Raw genomic sequence first — 24,295 nt, 5'->3', positions numbered from 1 at the left:
AGATGGACCAGGTAAGTCATTTTGGTGTGTTTGTAGTCTGTTTGTTTTGTTTACTGATTGGTTACATTTTTATTTTAGGCAAGGTGGGAGGTGAGTTTGTTAGCTACCACTATGACTACGTTTGCTGAGGTCAGGATTTCTTATGGTGCTAAGGATATGGAGCCCCCGGTGATAGGTTGTTGTCATAGCGATGGATTCCCCAACGATCGAGGCCACTGTGATGATGGAGTCCCCAAAGTTTGGAGTGGGGGAGGCGGCGAATCCCCAAAGTTCAAAGCTAGGACCTCATCCTCATCGGGTCCAAGGTAGGTCACAAACCTTTTTTAGCTTAGGACTAGGTGTTAGAAATATGTCGTAGAGATAATCATATAGATGAGCATATTTCTTCGTATCTATGATATATTGCTTAATTGAATATTCATGAAAGGCACCTTGTATTGATTAGCAAATATGTGAATTGTTGGTGAGATTCTTTGCTTGTATGGTTATTCTAAAAGATGCCCCTAGTCAGATTCGATGACTAGCACATGTATTAGTTGATGACTATGTTCCACAAGTCATGGACATGGAGATGTACAACTAATAATGTGGGCATATGTATGACATGAGGCTGGACCGACCCAACATGAGTTTTGTAATATAGTTCTCTTTTTACAATATGTACGCTGTACCCTTAGACCTATGATTGTCACATGTTTTCAAGATGTGAATTGACCTATTTAGGAACTATCAAATGCTACTCTATAATTGGGTAGTTATAAAGGTAGTTTTGGGTTTGTCAGGAAGCATGTTGGGAGGCATGGTCAGTCAAGATGGAATTTGTCCCTCTCTACTTGAGAGAGATATCTATAGGCCCCTCGAGTGATGGATCAAGAAATGGATGGTCGTGTTAGGGTTAAGTGTTAACCTATAAAAGGATTCCAAATCACAGTATCGAGAAAGAGGTCAGCTTAGAGCCAGACCAAATATTCTGAGACAAGGGGAACAACTTGTGATTGTTCACCTAATATGATCTTTATGTATGCATAGAAGTTGACATGTCTTGTTTGAGGCCGTTCTCAATTATTGGGCTAAATAAGAGTACTTGTGTCATGTCTATGTATAAGTGAATCTATAAGGTCTCATATTTAAGAGAAAGGAAGCCCAATTCGGATAGGAACCAAATTAGACTAGGGTATAGGGTTACTGATGGGCCTCGGAATCAAAAGGTCATCATGACTCCTATATAATGAGAGGTGTAGGCGCGGTTATGGCTAACCTATTTCACCCACCAACACACATGCCGTCGTGCCCCTCTCGCCCTTGCCATGCTGCTGTCATGGACCTAGCTGTTTGGTACACGACGCTTCCTTTCTGCACGTGTCGGCGTTTCGAGACAGGGGGGTCCCTAAGCCGACGAGTGAGTGTGCTGCATGCCCCAGCCCAGATGGGTCGAGCGCGTGGGCGAGCGCGAAGGGGGGAGAGGCGAGGTGGTCGGAGTCGAGCGTGAGAGAGGTGTAAGTCCCGCGGCCTTCGTGTTCGTCCCGCGCCCAGGTCAGGTGCGCTTGCAGTAGGGGGGTTACAAGCGTCCACGCGGGTGAGGGAAGCGAGCGGCCCCAAGAGAGCGCCTGTCCCGTCCTCGGTCCCGCGCGGCCAACCTTCTCTGAGAAGGCCCTGGTCCTTCCTTTTATAGTCGTAAGGAGAGGATCCAGGTGTACGATGGGGGATGTAGCAGAGTGCTACGTGTCTAGCGGAGGGAGAGCTAGCGCCCTAGGTACATGCCAATGTGGCAGCCGGAGAGATCTGGGCACCCTGCTGGCGTGATGTCGTGGCTGTCGGAGGTGCGGCGGAGCCTGATGGAGGGACAGCTGTTGGAGCGGTCGAGTCCCTGCTGACGTTGTCCTGCTTCCGTAAGAGAGCCGGGGGCCGCCGTCGTCATAGAGCTTGTGGAGCGCCATCATTGCCCCTCTGACGGAGCTGGCCGGATGAGACGCCGGTCTTGTTCTCCGTGACCCGAGTCGATTCGGGGTAGGATGATGATGGCGCCTCCTGTTGACGTGGCGGTCTGTGCCCTAGGCAGGGCGACGTGGGGGTTCCTCCGAAGCCGAGGTTGAGTCTGCCTTTTGTTGCCGCGGCCGAGCCCGAGCCAAGGGGTCGGGCGAGGTGGAAGTCGTTCGGCCGAGGCCAGGGCGGAGTCCGAGCCCTGGGGTCGGGCGAGGCGGAGTTTCGTCGTCTTCTGGGTCTTAGCCCGAGTCCGAGCCCTGGGGTCGGGCGGAGCGGAGTTCGCCGTCTTCCGGGTCTTAGCCCGAGTCCGAGCCCTGGGGTCGGGCGGAGCGGAGTTCGCCGTCTTCCGGGTCTTAGCCCGAGTCCGAGCCCTGGGGTCGGGCGGAGCGGAGTTCGCCGTCTTCCGGGTCTTAGCCCGAGTCCGAGCCCTGGGGTTGGGCGGAGCGTAGTTCGCCGTCTTCCGGGTCTTAGCCCGAGTCCGAGCCCTGGGGTCGGGCGGAGCGGAGTTCGCCGTCTTCCGGGTCTTAGCCCGAGTCCGAGCCCTGGGGTCGGGCGGAGCGGAGTTCGCCGTCTTCCGGGTCTTAGCCCGAGTCCGAGCCCTGGGGTCGGGCGGAGCGGAGTTCGCCGTCTTCCGGGTCTTAGCCCGAGTCCGAGCCCTGGGGTCGGGCGGAGCGTAGTTCGCCGTGGCAAGGCCTGACTGCCTGTCAGACTCACTCTGTCGAGTGGCACTGCAGTCGGAGTGGCGCAGGCGGCGCTGTCCTTCTGTCAGACTGGCCAGTGGAGCGGTGGAGTGACGACGGTCACTTCGGCCCTGCCGGGGGCGCGTGTCAGGATAGAGGTGTCAGGCCACCTTTGCGTTTAATGCCCCTGCAATTTGGTCAGTCGGTGTGGCGATTTAGTCAAGGTTGCTTCTGAGCGAAGCCAAGGCCTCGGGCAAGCCGGTGATGTGTCCGCCATAAAAAGGGGGCCTCGGGCGAGACGGAAGTCTCTCGAGGTCGGCTGCCTTTGGCCGAGGCTAGGCTCGGGCGAAGCGTGATCGAGTCACTCGTGTGGACTGATCCCTGACTTAATCGTGCCCATCAGGCCTTTGCAGCTTTATGCTGATGGGGGTTACCAGCTGAGAATTAGGCGTCTTGAGGGTACCCCTAATTATGGTCCCCGACAGTAGCCCCCGAGCCTCAAAGGGAGTGTCAGCACTCGCTTGGAGGCTTTTGTCGCACTTTTTTGCAAGGGGACCAGCCTTTCTCGGTTGCATTTCGTTCCGGTGGGTGCGCGCGAGCGCACCCGCCGGGTGTAGCCCCCGAGGCCTCGGAGGAGTGGTTACACTCCTTCGAGGTCTTAATACTTCGCTTAACGCTTCGGCTGGTCTGGTCGTTCCCTCATGCGAACTGGCCGTAGCCCGGGTGCACGGTCGGGGCCCAAGCTCTCGGGCTGGTATGTTGACGCTGTCAACGATTTGGCCGGAGCCAGTTTTTGCGAGAGCAGCCCCCGAGCCTCTGCACAGGGCGAGAGGACGATCAGGGACAGACTCGACTTTTTACATACGCCCCTACGTCGCCTTTCCGCAAGGAGGAGGGGGGAGTGCGCCATGTTACCCTCGATGGGCACCGAACATGGTGTCTCCGGTGAGCTGCGAGCGGGTAATCCGAGTGGACGTCCGTGCCCCGTTCGTTGGGGGTCGGCTAGGGGCCCAGAGGCACGCCCAAAAGTACCTGCGGGTGATTTGCCGGACCCGGTCCCCTGGCGACGGGGTCCGAGGGCTCGATGCCTCCCTCCGATGGGATTCCGTTACAAGATTGTTCCCGCTGGTCTCGGAAATGTCCTAGGGTACCTCGGGAGCGCAGCCCGAGCCTTGGTTATGTATCGAACGTACCCCTGGTCATCCCTCGCTCGGTGTCTGAGGCGACTGTGAACCCTTCGGGGGCCAGCCTTCGAACCCCTGATCAGTAATGGGCGCGGAGCCCGAGTAGCCTGAGGCGGCCATGGAGCCCTTCGGGGGGGCTGGCCTTCGAACCCCTGACCAGTAGTGGGTGTCGGGCCCACGCGATCTGAGGCGACTGTTGAACCCTTCGGGGGGCCAGCCTTCGAACCCCTGATCAGTAATGGGGGGCTCGGAGCCCGGTTCCTTCGCGAAGAAGGATCCCTTTCGGGGTATCCCCCTTTCCCGGTCCCTGTTGCAAGAGATAGAGAAAGAGGAAAACGGAAAAGGATACGAAATCGGACGACGTGGCGTACCTTTTCTGACGCGTTTATTACGGCGAAGGTGAAGCGTCGCGCGCTCCGCCTGCCAGAGGCGCCGCGTGTCCCGCCGCGGAGTTAATGCGACGGGGCGAGTGATTGGCGGGGCGGCCGTTGCGCGCGTGCGATCCGTTCGAGGAACGGGTCACGGGTGCACCGTTTCCACGCCGTGAGTGGAGGCTCTCTTGCTGTCTCAGGATGGGACGTGAGCCTGGCTGACGACGTGACCGCTGCGCCCGCCCGCCTGCCACCGCTATTACTGCCGGCCCACTTTCGGTCGCTTCGACGCGCCAGGCTGGCGCTGTTGAGTCGCCTCGAGTCGTGGCATAGGCTTTGCAACCGAAGAGGCGCGATGGTGGCACAAGTGGCGGTGCGGTTGCTTGCATGCAGCAACTGGCGCGCCGGTTGCTCGACGCGTGGGCCTGGGTTCCCAAGCTGGCGTGTTAGAAGTCGGAGAAGCGCGTCCATCTGGCGCGGTTGCATGCCGCCTGCATGGCTGCCCGCCCCTTCTGCCCGTTGGTCTGGGCGGAAATGGGGGGTCGCCTGTAACCGCCGGTCGGTCGTGCGCACCACGCGCGGCGGTTTGGCTTCTTCTGCCCTGAGCCGGCTTGCATGACATGCGGGACCCAGCCCCCGAGTCGCAGGGGAGGGCCTTGGAGCGTGTATGTAGTTTCGGCACGGAGCCGTGTTTTTTCCTCATTTTCGAGCATTAAGTCTCGCCTGTTGATTATCTGAACCGCTTTACCAAGCATGAGTTGCCCCGTGTCAAGGTGACGGGTGAGGTATCCGTATCCCGGAGGCGTAGGAATCCCTCGGCCCGTTCGGCCTTGTTGTTTGGGGCTCCTCTGGCTTAGTCGAAGAGACCCCTCGGCCGCCCTTCGGTGGACCGAGGCCAGGGGTAGCGATATCAGTATGAACAGAGGCGGAGTTGGCTTGAGAATGGGAACCTGGTTGGCCGGAGCCTAGCCGTGTTGTCCGTCAGCAGAGCCGACGCCAAAGTCGATCAGTCGATGCCTCGGGTTGGACTGGCGCCCTTGGAAGCCGGTTGACCGAGGCCCCAGGGGTAACCGGTTGAGCCGCCTGCTCGGGCCGGATTCCCGGAGGAGTCCCTGGACCGCGGCGCCGCCCGAGGCTGGGTCGGGCTTTGCTGAAGACGTCGTCGATGCCGAGGGTGCTACGGCTCCCTTCAGCGTGAAGACCCGAGCCTGCAGGATCAGATCATCTTGTAGCGTGTGCTTTCTGCGGCCGCCGAGGCCAGAAGAACACACCCTCGCCGCGCTTGCGAAGCTGTGTCTTTTTTCCTCTTGTTTCGAGCGTCTGGACTCTGTCGGTAACAGGGATGTTTGTGTGAGCGAGAGCTGCTTTTCGCGGAAGGGACGAGTGAGGTATCCGTATCCCGGAGGCGTGGGAATCCCTCGGCTCGGTCGGCCTTGCGGCTTACGCGTACTTTCACTCGTCCATGAGGCCCTGTCCCCGACTTAGTCGAGAAAGCTTGAAGGACTGCTTCGGCAGGAGAGCTTCCGAGCGTGATGACTCGTTCGGTCCACGGAGTCGCTTTATCCGAGCGCAAGTTACTTATCGCAGAAGGTGATGAGTGAGGTATCCGTATCCCGGAGGCGTAGGAGTCCCTCAGCTCGGTCAGCCTTGGCTGCTTACGTGTACCTCGTCGTTTCCAAGATCCGCTTTCCGAAGTAGTCAAGAAGCACGAAAGAAATCCTGCTAAAAAGAGATCCTTTTTCGAGGAAAAAATTCGACGCAGAGGGGGTCTCCCCCCTTTTAGCCCCCGAGGGAGGGTCGGGCTTTGCCGAGGCTAGGCCGACCCTTCCTTGACGACTAAACTTTGCGTAGGTGCGAGGTATATGAACAACTTGAAAACATCTTAAGGGTAGAAGCGACGTAGTTGTTTGATGTTCCAAGCGTTGCCGTAGATCTCGCCTTGATTGTTGGCCAGCTTGTATGTTCCGGGCTTCAGAACTTTGGCGATGACGAATGGCCCTTCCCAGGGGGGCGTGAGCTTGTGCCTCCCTCGGGCGTCTTGCCGCAGCCGAAGCACCAGGTCGCCCACCTGGAGTTCTCGGGACCGGACCCCTCGGGCGTGGTAGCGTCGTAGGGACTGTTGGTACCGCGCCGAGTGTAGTAAGGCCCTGTCCCGAGCTTCCTCCAGCTGGTCCAGCGATTCCTCTCGACTAGCTTGGTTACTTTGTTCGGTGTAGGCCCTCGCCCTCGGGGAGCCGTATTCCAGGTCAGTGGGTAAGATAGCTTCAGCCCCGTAGACCAGGAAAAACGGCGTGAAGCCCGTGGCACGACTCGGCGTCGTCCTTAGGCTCCAGACCACCGAGGGGAGTTCCTTCATCCATCGCTTGCCGAACTTGTTGAGGTCGTTGTAGATCCAAGGCTTGAGCCCCTGTAGAATCATGCCATTGGCACGCTCTACTTGCCCATTCGACATGGGATGAGCCACGGCGGCCCAGTCCACCCGGATATGATGATCCTCGCAAAAATCCAAGAATTTTTTGTCGGTGAACTGGGTGCCGTTGTCGGTGATGATGGAGTTCGGGACCCCGAAGCGATGGATGATGTTGGTGAAGAATGCCACCGCCTGCTCGGACCTGATGCTGTTCAGAGGTCGGACCTCGATCCACTTGGAGAATTTGTCGATGGCGACCAGCAGGTGCGTGTAGCCCCCGGGCGCCTTCCGCAAGGGACCGACGAGGTCCAGACCCCATACAGCGAAGGGCCAGGTGATGGGTATTGTCTGCAGGGCCTGAGCGGGCAGGTGTGTCCGCTTCGCATAGAATTGGCACCCTTCGCAGGTGCGGACAATTCTAGTGGCGTCAGCCACCGCCGTTGGCCAGTAGAAGCCTTGCCGGAAAGCATTTCCGACAAGGGCTCGGGGCGCTGCGTGGTGGCCGCAAGCCCCCGAGTGTACTTCCTGCAGCAGTTCCCGACCTTCGGCGATGGAGATGCACCGCTGGAGGATGCCCGAGGGGCTGCGATGGTAGAGCTCCTCTTCGTCGCCCAGCAAGACGAATGACTTGGCGCGTCGCGCTACCCGCCGAGCCTCGACTTGGTCGAGGGGTAGCTCTCCTCGACGGAGATATTGCAGGTACGGGGCCTGCCAATCTTGATCTGGTGTGGCCCCGCTCTGCCCTTCCTCGACGTTCAGTGCTCTGCCCTCGGGGGCCGAGGGTACCTCGGGCTGTGCCGAGGGTACCTCGGGCTGAGCCGAGGGTACCTCGGGCTGAGCCGAGGGTACCTCGGGCTCGGGCGTGTCGTCGAGCTTGACGGAGGGTTGATGCAGATCCCGGGAGAAGACGTCCGGGGGGACTGTCGTTCGCCCCGAGGCTATCTTAGCCAGCTCGTCTGCGGTTTCATTGTAGCGTCGAGCGATGTGGTTGAGCTCGAGCCCGAAGAACTTGTCTTCCAGGCGCCGAACCTCGTCGCAGTAGGCCTCCATCTTCGGGTCGCGGCAGTGGGAGTTCTTCATGACTTGGTCGATGACGAGCTGCGAATCACCGCGAGCGTCGAGGCGTCTGACCCCTAGCTCGATGGCGATCCGCAATCCGTTGACCAGAGCTTCGTACTCGGCCACATTGTTGGACGCCGGGAAGTGGAGGCGCAGTATGTAGCGCAAGTGCTTTCCGAGGGGCGAGATGAAGAGCAGGCCCGCGCCGGCCCCCGTCTTCATCAGCGACCCGTCGAAAAACATGGTCCAGAGCTCCGGTTGGATCGGGGTCGTTGGCAGTTGGGTGTTGACCCATTCGGCCACGAAATCCGCCAACACTTGGGACTTGATGGCCTTCCGAGGGGCGAACGAGATCGTTTCGCCCATGATTTCCACCGCCCATTTCGCGATCCTGCCCGAGGCCTCTCGGCACTGGATGATCTCCCCCAGGGGGAAGGATGACACCACAGTTACCGGATGGGACTCGAAGTAGTGTCGCAGCTTCCGCCTTGTCAGGATCACAACATACAGCAGCTTTTGAACTTGTGGGTAGCGGATCTTAGTCTCGGACAGCACTTCGCTGATGAAGTAGACCGGCCTCTGAACGGGCAATGTATGCCCTTCCTCTTGCCTTTCGACCACAATCGCGGCGCTAACCACCTGAGTGGTCGCGGCGACGTAGACCAAGAGGGCTTCTCCGTCCACCGGCGGCACCAAGACATGCGCCTTTGTAAGGAGCGCCTTCAGGTTGCCGAGGGCTTCCTCGGCCTCAGGGGTCCAAGCGAAACATTCGGCCTTCCTTAAGAGGCGGTACAGAGGCAGACCTCTTTCGCCGAGGCGTGAGATGAAGCGGCTCAGGGCCGCGAGGCATCCCATGACCCTCTGTACCCCTTTTAAGCCCTTGATGGGTCCCATGCTGATGATGGCCGCAATCTTCTCCGGGTTGGCTTCGATGCCTCGCTCGGAGACGATGAACCCTAGGAGCATGCCTCGGGGCACCCCGAAGACACACTTCTCAGGATTAAGCTTGACTCCTTTCGCCTTGAGACACCGGAATGTCACTTCAAGGTCGGAGAGGAGGTCGGAAGCCTTCCGCGTCTTGACTACGATGTCATCGACGTAGGCCTCGACTGTGCGACCGATGTGTTCGCCGAACACATGGTTCATGCACCGCTGGTACGTCGCGCCCGCATTCCTCAAACCGAACGGCATGGTGACATAGCAGTACATGCCGAACGGCGTGATGAAAGAAGTCGCGAGCTGGTCGGACTCTCTCATCCGGATCTGGTGATACCCTGAGTAGGCATCGAGGAAGGACAGGGTTTCGCACCCAGCAGTGGAATCCACGATTTGGTCGATGCGAGGCAGAGGGTAGGGAACCTTCGGACATGCTTTGTTGAGACCAGTGTAGTCTACACACATCCGCCATTTCCCCCCTTTCTTCCTCACAAGCACAGGGTTGGCAAGCCATTCGGGATGGAATACCTCTTCGATGAACCCTGCTGCCATTAGCTTGTGGATCTCTTCGCCAATCACTCTGCGCTTCTCCTCGTCGAATCGGCGTAGAGGCTGCCTGACGGGTCGGGCTCCGGCCCGAATATCCAGCGAGTGCTCGGCGACATCCCTCGGTATGTCGGGCATGTCCGAGGGACTCCACGCAAAGACGTCGGCGTTTGCGCGGAGAAAGTCGACGAGCACTGCTTCCTATTTGGGGTCGAGCCCGGAACCGATCCGGATCTGCTTGGTGGTGTCGCCACTGGGGTCGAGGGGGACGGCCTTGACCGTCTCCGCTGGCTCGAAGTTGCCGGCATGGCGCTTCACGTCTGGCACCTCCTTGGAGAGGTTCTCCAGGTCGGCGATGAGGGCCTCGGACTCGGCGAGGGCCTCGGCGTACTCCACGCACTCCACGTCGCATTCGAACGCGTGTTTGTACGTGGGGCCGACGGTGATGACCCCGTTGGGGCCCGGCATCTTGAGCTTCAGGTAGGTGTAGTTGGGGACGGCCATGAACTTCGCGTAGCATGGCCTCCCTAGCACGGCGTGGTAGGTTCCTCGGAACCCGACCACTTCGAACATCAGGGTCTCCCTTCGGAAGTTGGAGGGTGTCCCGAAGCAGACTGGGAGGTCGAGTCGCCCGAGGGGCTGGACGCGCTTCCCAGGGATGATCCCGTGGAAGGGCGCAGCGCCTGCCCGGACGGAGGATGGATCAACGCGCAGGAGCTTGAGGGTCTCGGCGTAGATGATGTTGAGGCAGCTGCCTCCGTCCATCAGGACCTTGGTGAGCCTGACATCGCCGACGACGGGGTCGACGACGAGCGGGTATTTCCCCGGGCTCGGCACATAGTCGGGGTGGTCGGCCCGGTCGAAAGTGATGGGCTTGTCGGACCAGTCTAGGTAGACTGGCGCCGCCACCTTCACCGAGCAGACCTCCCGGCGCTCTTGCTTGCGGTGCCGAGCCGAGGTATTCGCCGCATGCCCTCCATAGATCATGAAGCAGTCGCGGACCTCGGGGAACTCTCCTGCTGGGCGATCTTCGTTCTTGTCGTCGTCGCGGGCCCTGCCACCCTCGGCGGGTGGCCCGGCCCTGTGGAAATGACGCTGAAGCATAACGCACTCCTCGAGGGTGTGCTTGACGGGCCCCTGATGGTAGGGGCACGGCTCCTTGAGCATCTTGTCGAAAAGGTTTGCACCTCCGGGGGCTTCCGAGGGTTCTTATACTCGGTGACGGCGACAAGGTCCCCGTCGGCGGCGTCGCGTTTCGATTGCGACTTCTTCTTGCCTTTCTTCTTGGCGCCGCGCGGAGCAGACGCCTCGGGAGCTTCTTCCGACGGGCGGCCCTGGGGCTGCTTGTCCTTTCGGAAGATAGCCTCGACCGCCTCCTGGCCAGAGGCGAACTTGGTGGCGATGTCCATCAGCTCGCTCGCCCTGGTGGGGGTTTTGTGACCCAGCTTGCTCACCAGGTCGCGGCAAGTGGTGCCGGCGAGGAACGCGCCGATGACATCCGAGTCGGTGATGTTGGGCAGCTCGGTGCGCTGCTTCGAGAATCGCCGGATGTAGTCCCGGAGCGACTCCCCCGGCTGTTGCCGGCAGCTTCGAAGGTCCCAGGAATTCCCGGGGCGCACGTATGTGCCCTGGAAATTGCCAGCGAAGGCTTGGACCAAGTCGTCCCAGTTGGAAATCTGCCCCGGAGGCAGGTGCTCCAACCAGGCGCGAGCAGTGTCGGAGAGGAACAGGGGGAGGTTACGGATGATGAGGTTGTCGTCGTCCGTTCCACCCAGTTGGCAGGCAAGGCGGTAGTCCGCGAGCCACAGTTCCGGTCTCGTTTCCCCCGAGTACTTCGTGATAGTAGTCGGGGGTCGGAACCGGGTCGGGAATGGCGCCCGTCGGATGGCCCGACTGAAGACCTGCGGACCGGGTGGCTCGGGCGAGGGACTCCGATCCTCCCCGCTGTCGTAGCGCCCCCCACGCCTGGGGTGGTAGCCTCGGCGCACCCTTTCGTCGAGGTGAGCCCGACGGTCGCGTCGATGGTGCTCGTTGCCGAGGTGGCCCGGGGCCGCAGGCGCGGTGTTGCGCGTGCGCCCGGTGTAGACCGAGGCTTCCCGCATGAATCGGGAAGTCGCGGCATGAGGTTCCGAGGGATATCCTTGCCTTCGGGATGCAGTGCTCTCGGCCCGCCGGGCCGCAGCGCCTTCCAGGAGATTCTTGAGTTCTCCCTGGATTCGCCGACCCTCGGTGGTTGACGGCTCCGGCATCGCGCGGATGAGCATTGCTGCGGTTGCCAGGTTCTGACCAACCCCGCTGGATGCGGGCGGCGGTCTGATCCTGACATCGTTGGCGACGCGGTGCTGGAGACCTTGGGGCAGATGACGTATTTCTCCGGCCAGGGGTTGGCCCACCCATGCTTGTCCGACGTCCCGATGGATCGGCTCAAGCGCTCCTGTTCCCTCGTTGAGCCTGGCCTGCGCCTCGCGGACTTGCTCGAGTTGTGGGTCGTAACCCCCCGCCGGAGCGGGGACCACAGCTAGCTCCCGTGGGATGTCGGCGCGAGGCACCGGCCTAGGGAGATCACCATCCTCCGGCATGCCAAGATGGTTGCCTTCGGTGGGATCCCCTAGCTCGATGTGGAAACATTCGCGGCTTGGGCCACAGCTCTCGTCGCCAAGGCTGCGGCTTCCATCGGAACAGTCGGATAGGCAGTAGTCACATGCGGTCATGAAGTCCCGCACGGCACTGGGGTTGCCAAGTCCGGAGAAATCCCAACCGATGCCGGGATCGTCATCTTCCTCGGACCCAGAGGGCCCGTAGGTCGAGACGTCCGTCAGTCGGTCCCAAGGCGACCGCATACGGAACCTCAGTGGGGTTGCACTCGCCTCAATGAGAGCGCCCGCCAAAACGAGGTCGTTTGGCGGGTTGAGGCCGAGTCGAAATGACGCAAGATGGGAGTTAGTCGTTACCTTTTGGTCGACGAGGAGCGACGTAGTCACATCGGGGACTGGTTGCGCCGTCATCTCTGGTTCGAGGGCGACGTCCTGCAGGCTTTCCGCGAGCGCGCCGGCGTCGTCTTCTTGCTCGGGGTTAGCGCGCCGCAGGGGGACGGCGCTTGCCTCCGTCTTGAACGCGAGGTCGACGTCCGGCGTGCCTTCCGTCGGGGCGTCGGGGGCGTCGATTCGCTCGACGGCCGACGAAGCGCGGCCTCCTGTCTGGCCTTGACGGCCCCGCCTCCTCCTCCGTTGGCGGGGGAGGGAACGGAGCGAGCCCGAATGTTGCTCTTCCACCACGCGGGGAAGACGTCGTCGATTACGCCGCCGGCGGGCGGGTTGTCGGCCGCCATTGTCGTAGTCGCGCGGCGGTGGAAGAAGTATCATGTCGTAGCTGCCGTCGAAGGACATGAACTCAAGAGTCCCGAAACGAAGCACCGTCCCGGGCCGGAGAGGTTGCTGGAGACTGCCCATCTGGAGCTTGACGGGGAGCTGTTCGTCAGCACGCAGCAGGCCCCTACCTGGCGCGCCAACTGTCGGCGTTTCGAGACAGGGGGGTCCCTAAGCCGACGAGTGAGTGTGCTGCGTGCCCCAGCCCAGATGGGTCGAGCGCGTGGGCGAGCGCGAAGGGGGGAGAGGCGAGGTGGCCGGAGTCGAGCGTGAGAGAGGTGTAAGTCCCGCGGCCTTCGTGTTCGTCCCGCGCCCAGGTCAGGTGCGCTTGCAGTAGGGGGGTTACAAGCGTCCACGCGGGTGAGGGAAGCGAGCGGCCCCAAGAGAGCGCCTGTCCCGTCCTCGGTCCCGCGCGGCCAACCTTCTCTGAGAAGGCCCTGGTCCTTCCTTTTATAGTCGTAAGGAGAGGATCCAGGTGTACGATGGGGGATGTAGCAGAGTGCTACGTGTCTAGCGGAGGGAGAGCTAGCGCCCTAGGTACATGCCAATGTGGCAGCCGGAGAGATCTGGGCACCCTGCTGGCGTGATGTCGTGGCTGTCGGAGGTGCGGCGGAGCCTGATGGAGGGACAGCTGTTGGAGCGGTCGAGTCCCTGCTGATGTTGTCCTGCTTCCGTAAGAGAGCCGGGGGCCGCCGTCGTCATAGAGCTTGTGGAGCGCCATCATTGCCCCTCTGACGGAGCTGGCCGGATGAGACGCCGGTCTTGTTCTCCGTGACCCGAGTCGATTCGGGGTAGGATGATGATGGCGCCTCCTGTTGACGTGGCGGTCTGTGCCCTAGGCAGGGCGACGTGGGGGTTCCTCCGAAGCCGAGGTTGAGTCTGCCTTTTGTTGCCGCGGCCGAGCCCGAGCCAAGGGGTCGGGCGAGGCGGAAGTCGTTCGGCCGAGGCCAGGGCGGAGTCCGAGCCCTGGGGTCGGGCGAGGCGGAGTTTCGTCGTCTTCCGGGTCTTAGCCCGAGTCCGAGCCCTGGGGTCGGGCGGAGCGGAGTTCGCCGTCTTCCGGGTCTTAGCCCGAGTCCGAGCCCTGGGGTCGGGCGGAGCGGAGTTCGCCGTCTTCCGGGTCTTAGCCCGAGTCCGAGCCCTGGGGTCGGGCGGAGCGGAGTTCGCCGTCTTCCGGGTCTTAGCCCGAGTCCGAGCCCTGGGGTCGGGCGGAGCGTAGTTCGCCGTCTTCCGGGTCTTAGCCCGAGTCCGAGCCCTGGGGTCGGGCGGAGCGGAGTTCGCCGTCTTCCGGGTCTTAGCCCGAGTCCGAGCCCTGGGGTCGGGCGGAGCGGAGTTCGCCGTCTTCCGGGTCTTAGCCCGAGTCCGAGCCCTGGGGTCGGGCGGAGCGGAGTTCGCCGTCTTCCGGGTCTTAGCCCGAGTCCGAGCCCTGGGGTCGGGCGGAGCGTAGTTCGCCGTGGCAAGGCCTGACTGCCTGTCAGACTCACTCTGTCGAGTGGCACTGCAGTCGGAGTGGCGCAGGCGGCGCTGTCCTTCTGTCAGACTGGCCAGTGGAGCGGTGGAGTGACGGCGGTCACTTCGGCCCTGCCGGGGGCGCGTGTCAGGATAGAGGTGTCAGGCCACCTTTGCGTTTAATGCCCCTGCAATTTGGTCAGTCGGTGTGGCGATTTAGTCAAGGTTGCTTCTGAGCGAAGCCAAGGCCTCGGGCAAGCCGGTGATGTGTCCGCCATAAAAAGGGGGCCTCGGGCGAGACGGAAGTCTCTCGAGGTCGGCTGCCTTTGGACGAGGCTAGGCTCGGGCGAAGCGTGATCGAGTCACTCGTGTGGACTGATCCCTGACTTAATCGTGCCCATCAGGCCTTTGCAGCTTTATGCTGATGGGGGTTACCAGCTGAGAATTAGGCGTCTTGAGGGTACCCCTAATTATGGTCCCCGACAGCACGTGTGGATACCTCGGAGGTGCTGAATCTGGAGCATTTGAACAGACCGTGCGAGGACGTCGGCGACTGCACGGCTCGACGCATTCGTCTACATCGGGACGTTTTCCATTGCCCTGCTCGTCTAGTGTAATCCCGTGACCTATAACAATAGTATATCTTGATTTTATAGGGTCAAAAATTTTATTTTGCATTAGTGTAACCTCTCCATAGTCCTACACTGAGGATACATAAATAATTATAGGGGCGTTTTGATGGTCTGAAACACGTTGCTTGCACAGGTTTCGATAACACAGCTTTTTTTTGTACGAACGAACGTTAGCATCTTCATCTTAGTTGTGATGGCTTACTTGTTTCACTCGATTTTTCACTTGTCAATTTTCGAGCCATGGACGAGTGATTACTTGGCCTAGCTTTCTGTTCCCTGGGAGAAAATGAATAATGTGCAAAACATTTAAAAAAATAAATCGTGTAGTGCACCGCAGAAGCTTCTACGTATCGTCTTTAGGGTACGGGAGCACCATTATTATTAGGATACTAATCACAGGAGCAGCCCCAGAACATAAAGAAATGCAGACACCTACGTACAATAGAAAACGCATTCCGTACTTTCTTTTTTAAATTTAAAAGCAACCCATCCATTTCAGGTCAATCCACGGGTCAGTTGTCTGTTGTCATACAACCAGAGGCCGACCGTGTTCAATAATTACTCGCATCCTGGAGGGCTAGCATGGAAAACCGCTGACCGAATAAAGAGTTGGTGCTTGCTGCGAGCCGAGCATATTCCGAAACTGACCCCAATTTTCTTGGGGGGCCAAGGAAGCATAACCAGGGCCTCCTCTCGCGGTAGGTGAACCCCGTTCGTGGAAAAAAATTCTTTGCACCTGGAATGCGAAGAAACTCGTTTACAGTCTCTTACATATATTATCTGTTGGTCCATATAAATATAAAAAAGAAATTACTAAGGAGTTAAATTAAAAAATTTGATCTATTTTTCTGAGTATCAAGTGATGAATATGAGGGGCCGTAAAAGAGAGCGTTTGCATCTTGGTTGTACAGAAAATTTCCCCCTTCGGAGTCAGAGGACAGTTTTGACCTCTGGAGGCTGCTGAGAACCCCGGCCTGGCGGCTCTTCTGCTAAGCCAAGAGGTCAACAGCCGAACGAACAGCCGTGGTCGGTCGACGATGGGCTGCTGATTGCGTCGCGCATTTGCACACAACAAAACTAAAGTGTGGTTGGTAGCCTTCGCTCGCCGATTTGGCCTCTTGCACCTAGTACTAAACTATGCCTGGGCTGGGCCCCCGTGTCATGTACATGCTTCATGCTTCCATGTGAATAGAATAGGCATATAGTACAGTCGATAATGTTGCTTTTCTGGTCGTTCTGGCCGGCCTCTTGCGTCTTCGCCCGCCACGAAAACCGCCGCCCGCCTCCCATCACGGCCTGCTCGTGTGTGATCAGAGGATGGATCAAGAGCGCATGGGCAAGCTGTCTGTCTGTCACCAGTGAACTAAGCTCACCTAGCTAGCTGGTGCGGTTAATCAAGACGACGACGAACACTTCGATGTGTTTCTGGATTAGTATGTAGTTTTGTTGTCATCGGATCTGCCGAGGCGCAAGTACCTAGGTCCTTGAGATAACCACATGCAGCTAGCCAGCTACAGTACCATTTTTGTTTGCGCTTCCAACTTTTTTTCTCTGTAGAAGTGACTAATAATTACTATTTTTTCTCTGTAGAAGCTTAGATAGGATTTGAGCGCTTATTTGGGATTAGATTGCACTTAACGACTGGTTCATCCAACCTGCTGCCTGGATAGGTCAGATCAGAGCCGTCACAACCCAGAAACTACCAAGTAATTTCTATGGCTGCCACCTCCCTAAAAATCACTTATACAAACGGAAAAATACAAGTTCCAACACTATTTTTTTATGGTGTCGTAATAAATGTAGATGAGAAATTAGGTCTACATGTGTGGGTTTCACAGGTAGAAACTAGGCGGATGAAGTAAACCATTTTCTTCTCTTTCTCATTTTTTTTTTGCTATGTTACCAAATTGTATAAATTAATGATATAGAAACTAGATGATACGGATGATTGAGACTGCTCTCGTAGACCACTGAAATGAGGGCTAGCTAGCTAGGTATCTTAGTCATCATCAATCATCACATTTATTAGAAAAGTGGATAAGTTATTATGTCATCGATCCGTTACTACCGGATTTTGCTGTGCAGTACGTGCAGGTAAGCACCGATTCATGCTTACCCGGCCCTTCTCTGATCGAGCTAGCTAGCTAAAACACCCTTTGTCCTTGTTACCCATGGCCACATACCAAAGGGCAAAAGCCTGCACACGACGTTGCTGCGAGTATGTCAAAGTTAATTTGGATTACATTGAGCATTATCTTCTCAACGAAACCATCGTTCACCGAACCACCTGGAGGTTCTCACATGAATAATTGAGCAGAATATTGTTGCCTGTCAAAACTCAAAAGCCCAATGTCATTTCCAATTAATCCTGGTTTTTGTCCGGAGCTAAAGCTAAGTTGATGTTGGTGGTGTTGAAAAAATTAGGATTTTAGATTTTAATTTAATCCGAAAATAAAACATGACCATAACGGTAAACGGCAAACATGTACAGAAAGTGAACATATCTAAATAGCACATCATGCTAATTAAGAATAGAATTTGAACTAGTAAAACCATGTCTCAACAGAGTAGACAGAGCATTATGAAAAACATGATGAGAGGAAGATGGCTGTACATTCATTCTTGCTAACGATAGGGCAGAGAAGATGACAGCGACATTCAGCACCAGCTCGTTCTTGACGACAACGTAAAAGACCTACACGATGAGTAGGCACACGAGCCGGGGCGACGAGATTGAAGACGAAGAAGAAGCAATCGAGCAATCATGCAGGGCTTGGACCTCAAATTCGGCGAACCATTCACGCACATGTCCATACGCACATGTCCTTTACTCCACCGGACGAGGCGAGGCAAGTATGTTCTTGCTTCTACCTCTCAGACAACACATGCAAAACCATAGATATACTAGATGAAACAAAGCGGGGCACCGGCCTTACCCACATGTATGGGTATGAGTATGAGGTAAATTTATACACATCAGTGGATATGGATGACCCGACATGACTAATTTTTTATCATAAATATAGATATGAGATATTAATACTCGGTGAATATTTATTCGAGATACAAACAGGGCTTGCACACACGCAACCGCTTGCATAAGCCTGGCCACCGCCGGCCATGGCCAGTGGGCAGTGGCGGTCCGACGCACCCCCGGTTAGTACCTGCCCCAGCCGTGGTATTTAAAATGGACATCATCCCTCAGCGCGTCATTGGTATTCCTCTCTCATGCGCTCTCACGCAGCCCATGAGCCAGCAGCTACCGTCGGCTCGGCCACCTTCAGCTTGGGGCAGCATAGGCCACGGCCTCTGGCCGACACCACACCGTTGCGCGCCCTCTGCCCACTTCCTTCCCGCGCGAGCCGCACAAGCTTCTGGGCCCGGCTATAGCCAGCAGCAAGCGCTTGTTTTTCATCCACAGCGAAGGACGTATCTCTTTGGCCCTTCTCCGCTCAAATTGGTGAGCAAATCAACTTGCATTTTCTCGATGAAAATCCTCTATTTAGATGTAAGTGTTGGTCACTTATTTTTAATTGCTGCGAATAACAAAAATAAGGCAACACAATATAATAAATATTAAGAACTTTCGTTCTTAGGAACATTATCTTTTCTAGAGATAATGATCTTTGGACGAAGGTAAATAATACAAGTTAGATTCTATCTCTAAATAGCCTTTCCCCAAAAGCTACGAGGAGGTGTTAATTTACAAGGGGACAAGAGTATTTGTGTTTAATAACTAAAAGTCAAATAATAAAGGATTAATCTCTTATTTTATTTTATTTATGCAAATATATATACGATCACATTTTGAGCAATATAATAGAAAACTGTATTTGTATCTTCGTTTCTGCATAAAAGAGATTGCTCCTTATGCTCACTCTGGTGACCCCTTTTTCCAGCCCGTGAACAGCATGGGACACTCTTCATCTATTTATAGACCTAGCACACAACTCAGATGAAATTACAATTGTGCCCCTAATCTCTATACATTCACTCTAATGCAAACACTAAGGTCTGAGGATAAAGTTGTCCTTCTACTATTGAATTGGCTTGCTGCGAGACCTTCGGAATTAACTTGAGCCGAAGCTACGATCATAATGATTGCTGAAACTTTGTCGTATACCTTGCGTCCCTCGGTTCGATATTTTACCTTCGGCATTTAGACCTGCAGTACGCTTGTTAAATGAATTAAAACAGTTAGTTTGTTTCGAGGACATTCGACAGAAGGAGACCCTAACAGTAGCCCCTTCGAGGTGCTAGATCGTTTTTTATAACGTGCTTGATCCACGAAACGTACGAAGGCTTCTATGTGCCGAAGGTCCAAAAAACACATTCTCTGAGCTTGTTATTAAAAAAACAAATAAAAGGCATGGGTTCCGTTGGTCTACCGATCAGTTGGTGTGAGTGTCACGATGGTTCGCCTTCTCCACTTACAAGGCTATATAAGCAGATTGGTTGGTTTTAGTATTTTACAACATTCATTGCACTGGTGTAGTTGTGCTGCCAAATTTTTTTACTGCAGCTGAAGGTGTTTTCGTGCTTCCAAGTTTCCAATCACGCTTCGTCTCAAATCATTTTCCAATTTTTGGTTTAGCTTCGACTCAACTTGCAATGGCCAGGATTAGGTCGACTACTAGGTTAACAAACGAAGGTGGGGAAGTAGATACAACTGAAACAACTCCTATTTCATAAGTAATGAAAGATTCTAGCATCGTCGCCCTAATGGAAGAAAAGCACATTCTGAAGAAAAGTAATACTGATGCCAAAGGTGAGACCGACAGTGAAGATGATGAAGGAGATGTCAGTGTTCTGTGTCCAAGCAAACCCTGCCATATCGAATTCGACAGATCTACTCTAAAATCTGACGATTTAGACTTAATGAATGTTGGAACTCGCTAACTCGTGGTCTGCCTTGCTCAAACAGTGGGAGAACAGGAAATAGTTTGATGTCGTTTAATGCAGAGTATTAGGGTAATAGTGTTTTTTCGTCCCCCGCAATGGTGTTGTACGCGGGTAATTATAGGTAACCGAGGGACAACTCTACCCTGTCAAAGACGATTGTGCCCTCAGTTACCTACGTTATCCCTGGAATATTCTCCCTTGGGGGGTTACAGCGGGTCATTACAACGTGATTAATTACAAGCACACACAGACACACTAACAACTCTGCCCTCATAGCGGCTTACAAGTGGGACCCTATAACATGGACCGTTTATACGTGGGCCCCTTATTACAATAACGAGCGGGTAAATTCTCGGTGGTCTTCGTTTTGACCCACCGAGACAGTGGGAGCACCCAGGCCTTCGCCCGCTCTGTGTGCTCCCTCCGTAGTGGAGCTCACTCTTCGGTCTTCACGCTCTTTAGTCTTTGCTTGAATCCCTTCCGACATGTTTCACTTTTTGCCATGTAGTCGATCGAGCGATAGGGCGTTGCACCTTCGCTCCAACATTTGCCCTCCGAGGGACCAGTTCGACTAAGTTAGCTGGTGCCGAAGTCTATCGGGAGATGGCTGAAACGCTACCCTCGCTCGAATTGGTCCCGCAGGGGTTTTTGAAATGTGATCGTTGATGAGACGTTTTACTGTGGGACTGTTGAGTTCCCGAGACGCTGCCCCTAGCCTATAAAAGGTTGTGCATGGGCTGTAACTTTTTACCCGTCTTCGCGTGCGTTGAAAAAAACCCTAGCTTTCCTCTCTGCTTGCTTGCCCTCTTTTGCTCTCCCTCTACCAGAGATCTGGCCCGCGTCAAGCAAACTGCTCGCCGCCGCCAACGGTACGTGACCATGTCGTCTTCTTCCTCGTCGTCGTCTGTTGCGACCACGTCCTCGACTGTGCCATCGTCAGAGAAGACGATTAGCGATCCGGCAGCGGTGGTGGAACTGCAACATGGGCGCACGGTCGAATTTGGAACCTCGAGGATTTACTCGGGCCACGTGCTGGAGATGCAGCGTCTGGGCTATTTTGGGAACGGAGTCGGGCGGGCTCCAGGGGCTGAAGATGTCCCTAAGCCAGAAGGGGAGTTGGTTGTGTTCAAGGCATTTTTCGCTGCCGGCCTTCGCTTGCCGGCGCATCGCTTGTTAATTAAAGTTTTGCAAAAGTTTGAAGTTCAAGTTCATCAACTGACGACGAATGATATGGTTGCACTAGCGAAGTATGTATGGGCAATATCCTCATATGGTGGAGAACCGTCTACTGAGGTCTTCACCAAAAATTATTGCCTGCACTGGCAGAAAAGCAAGATAGGTGGTTTGATTGCTCAGTTTGGGTCCTGCAGTTTCACGCCGAGGACCGGAAAGACTTCGGCTAAAGTGGTTGAGATTGTTACTTGTGCCAAGAATAAATGGGGTAACTGGTGGGATTTTTGGTTTTATGTGGCGCCCGGGAATGTCGAAGGGTTGCCTACCTTGCCCCCGGTCATTTTGTGTTCTCCTTGCTATGTGGCCTTTCCACACTTTAAGGTGAAGAAGGGGGATCGGGACGAGCAGGTCCTTCACTACACGGTCCGATTGAGCAGCGACCGTTATTTGGTGGAAGAGTTCATCGCCTATGGAGTGTGGTCGTTAGCGCACGGGTGGGTGTTGGGCGAAATTAGACCTCGCGGGATGCCAATGCTAGGGGATAAAATGGTGCAGAGCCTAGCCTTCATTGTTGACTTGCGTGGGCGGGATGCGGCCACCTTCGTGCGGGAGGTGGAGTCAGAGGCCATTAAGATTTTTGGAAAGTATGTGCTGAATACTGAGATGATAAAGAGTTGGGATATCCGCGGTTCCAATGTGAGGATGAACCATGTTTTTGAGTTGAATAGCTTGCCATATGGTCCCTACTAGGAGGGGGACTCTACTGACACCGGCAATGACCGAGGAAAATAGGTGAAGACCCAGCCTAAAGAGGGAACCTCGAAGGGGAAGGCTGTAGTTGCAGCTACCCAAAAAAGGAAAATAGATTTGCAAGGTACGAGGGATGATGAGATGGGGCCGAGGGCCTCTAGGATTTTTGTTGAGGAGTTAATGAGGATGTGCGAGGGTCACGGGGAGGTGATGTCTTCGCCCGAGCTCCGGGAAACATCTTCGCGCATGGTGAATGTTACCGGGGGTCGATGGCACAGGAATGACCCTATACCCAGGTCGCCGACGGTGACTATTTTACGTCCCGTTTAGCTCGTGAGCCGAGAATCTTTCCTTATGGGAGAAATATTGGTGCTGTTGTGTCAATAGTGATGGAGAAAGATCGCCAAGATGCATAGTGGAAGAAGCGGAAGGACCCTCTTTGGCTATTGGACCCACACCAAGATGCTAAGGTAGCGGTCCAATGCAAAGGGGCTGCCCCTCCCGCGACGATGCCTCCCCCTGCGGTGCTGTCCGCCGCTGCAAAACTGCCTTTGCTGTCGCGCGTGATGGAGACAACGGTGTAGGAGACCTAGTGGACGGGCTAGGAGTTGGTGGTGGACGACTACCTGGTGGGCGGAGTCACTATGTTTGATGCCCAAACTGGGCTGTCTCCTGTTGGTGAGTTGAAAATCTTAATCCTTCTTAGCCAGGTGATTATATATTTTCTGACTTGTTTTTTATGTAGGGGCGGAGGCTGGGCAACTAGCGGTGGTACCGTCTATGGTGCCCGCCGGCCTGGTGGTTGCAGCGAAGGGTGACATAGAGACTTCGCTGGACCTATGGTCGAAATTTTGTGTCGCCTCTGATGGCGAAGGCGAACTTGCCTCGGCTGCTGCCGCCGCTGGCGTAGTTGCGTCTGTCGTGCGGCAACTGCGATATGTGAGTATTTTCTTCTCTGTTTTACTGAGCTTAGAAAATTGCGATGTCAGGTGACGACCTTCGTCGACCAAGTTGCTTCGGGGGCGCTGACCTCGCAGCTGGTTTCTGAGAGGAAACGACTTGAGGGTAGGGTTGAGCGCCTTCGAATGCAGCATACCGAAGCAATCAGGGACAAATCGGCGGCCGAAAATAAGAGCCGAAACCTTCTCAAGAAGGTGACAGTGCTTGAATAGGAAAAAGGGGACCTCGCCCGCCCACTTAATGATGAAAAAGAGGATGCGGAGAACGCTCGCGTGGAGGCCCAGGCTGCCCGCAAGCGTGTTGCCGACTTGGAGCTGGAATTGAAGAATATGCGTGGCCACCGTGAGAGGACAGAATCTGTCACCCGTGCTTGGGTGGATCGGGCGCACACACTTTTCATGGATGCGTACCGTGACCTCGGCACGTAGACTGCCCCTTCGACAAATCAGGGAGGAGGTGGGGACCCGCTTCTTGGGGTTGCTGCAGGATGAGCTAGAGTCGCTCCCACCCATTGTGACGGGTCTCATGTGAAAGGGAAATGTGCCCTTGGGCCATTTCTATAATGTTTTGGTGATTAAGTGTCCAACACATAGTAAGTGAGTTGCTATGTGCCAAACAAGCAAAAAGTGCAAATCATATAACAAGGTATGTTTCTAAACTTAGTAATTGGTTTTTGTATACTAATGTATTTGTCTAAGTGTTAGAAACAGAGCAGAGAAGAAAAGAAGCGAATTGCAAGACTTGGCTGTGTGCAGCCGAAGTCCAGCTCGGCTTGGCACATCGGACAATCCGGTGTGCCAGGCTGGTCTCTAGTGAAAATGCCGCTCTCGGGATTCGACGACGGTGTACGACTATAATTCACCAGACTGTCTGGTGGTACACCGGACTGTCTGGTGAGTCATCCGCGGCGAACTCGTCGCCCTCAGGAAAAGCAAAGGGGCGACATGGCTATAATTCACCGGACTATCCGATGATGCACCGGACTGTCCGGTGAGCCAACGGTCGCCTGCGCCAACGGTCGACCACACAATCTTCGCGTGACACGTGGACTACTCCAACGGTCAGCTGGTGCACCGGACTATCTGGTGGGCACCGGACAGTGTCCGGTGCGCCAATCAGCCCAGTGGAGCAACGGTCAGATATGCCATTTTTGGAAGGAGATCGCGCACCAGACCGTCTACAGGACTTGTCCGGTGCGCCACTCGACAGAAGGCAAGGATGGCCTTCCAAGTTTTTCTCCAACGGCTCCTAGCTGCCTTGGGGCTACAAAAGGGACCCCTAGGCGCATGGAGGAGCCACCCAAGCATTCATTAAGCATCCTAAGACTCCAAGACTCCAACTTCACGCATTCGATTCTTTGTGATAGTGATTTGAGCTCCATTTGAGTTGTGAACTCCGTGCGTTGTGTTTTGAGCTCAAGTCGTGACTTGTGTGCGTGGTTGTGCTGCGTATTTGACTCTTGTGTGTGTTGCTCTTCCCAACCTTACTCTTGTGCGTTCTTTGTGATCAATACTGTAAGGGCGAGAGGCTCCAACTTGTGGAGATTCCTCGCAAACGGGAAAATGACTAAAAGGAAGAAAGCCGTGGTATTCAAGTTGATCATTGGATCACTTGAAAGGGGTTGAGTGCAACCCTCATCCATTGGGACGCCACAACGTGGAAGTAGGCAAGTGTTACTTGGCCGAACCACGGGATAAAAATCACGCGTCTCTTGTGATTGCTTTCTCTGTGATTGTTTTGTCCACAAGAACTCGTCTCTCAACCACTTAGTCGTACTAACACTTTAAATTAAGTTTTTGTGGCTATTAGTGGTTGATTTTACAGGATCACCTATTTACCCCCCTCTAGGTGCTCTCAATTGGTATCAGAGCCGTACTCTTCACTTAAGGGACTAACCG

General features: G+C 55.5%; 1 protein-coding gene across 1 annotated transcript; it reads left to right on the top strand.

The window, feature by feature from the left end:
* The first annotated feature begins 18,066 nt into the window (after positions 1 to 18,066).
* On the top strand, positions 18,067 to 22,433 carry LOC109943356 (uncharacterized). Its single transcript, XM_020546301.2, has 2 exons — positions 18,067 to 22,115; positions 22,183 to 22,433. The coding sequence occupies exon 1, from the start codon at positions 20,247 to 20,249 to the stop codon at positions 21,435 to 21,437; it is 1,191 nt and encodes a 396-aa protein (XP_020401890.1). The 5' UTR covers positions 18,067 to 20,246; the 3' UTR covers positions 21,438 to 22,115; positions 22,183 to 22,433.
* The last annotated feature ends 1,862 nt before the right edge of the window (positions 22,434 to 24,295 follow it).

Source organism: Zea mays, chromosome 10 (genome assembly GCF_902167145.1).
Source record: "Zea mays cultivar B73 chromosome 10, Zm-B73-REFERENCE-NAM-5.0, whole genome shotgun sequence".
Classification (NCBI taxonomy): Eukaryota; Viridiplantae; Streptophyta; class Magnoliopsida; order Poales; family Poaceae; genus Zea; species Zea mays.
The sequence above is the reverse complement of the archived record's forward strand: the minus strand, read 5'-3'. Positions and strand labels throughout refer to the sequence as shown.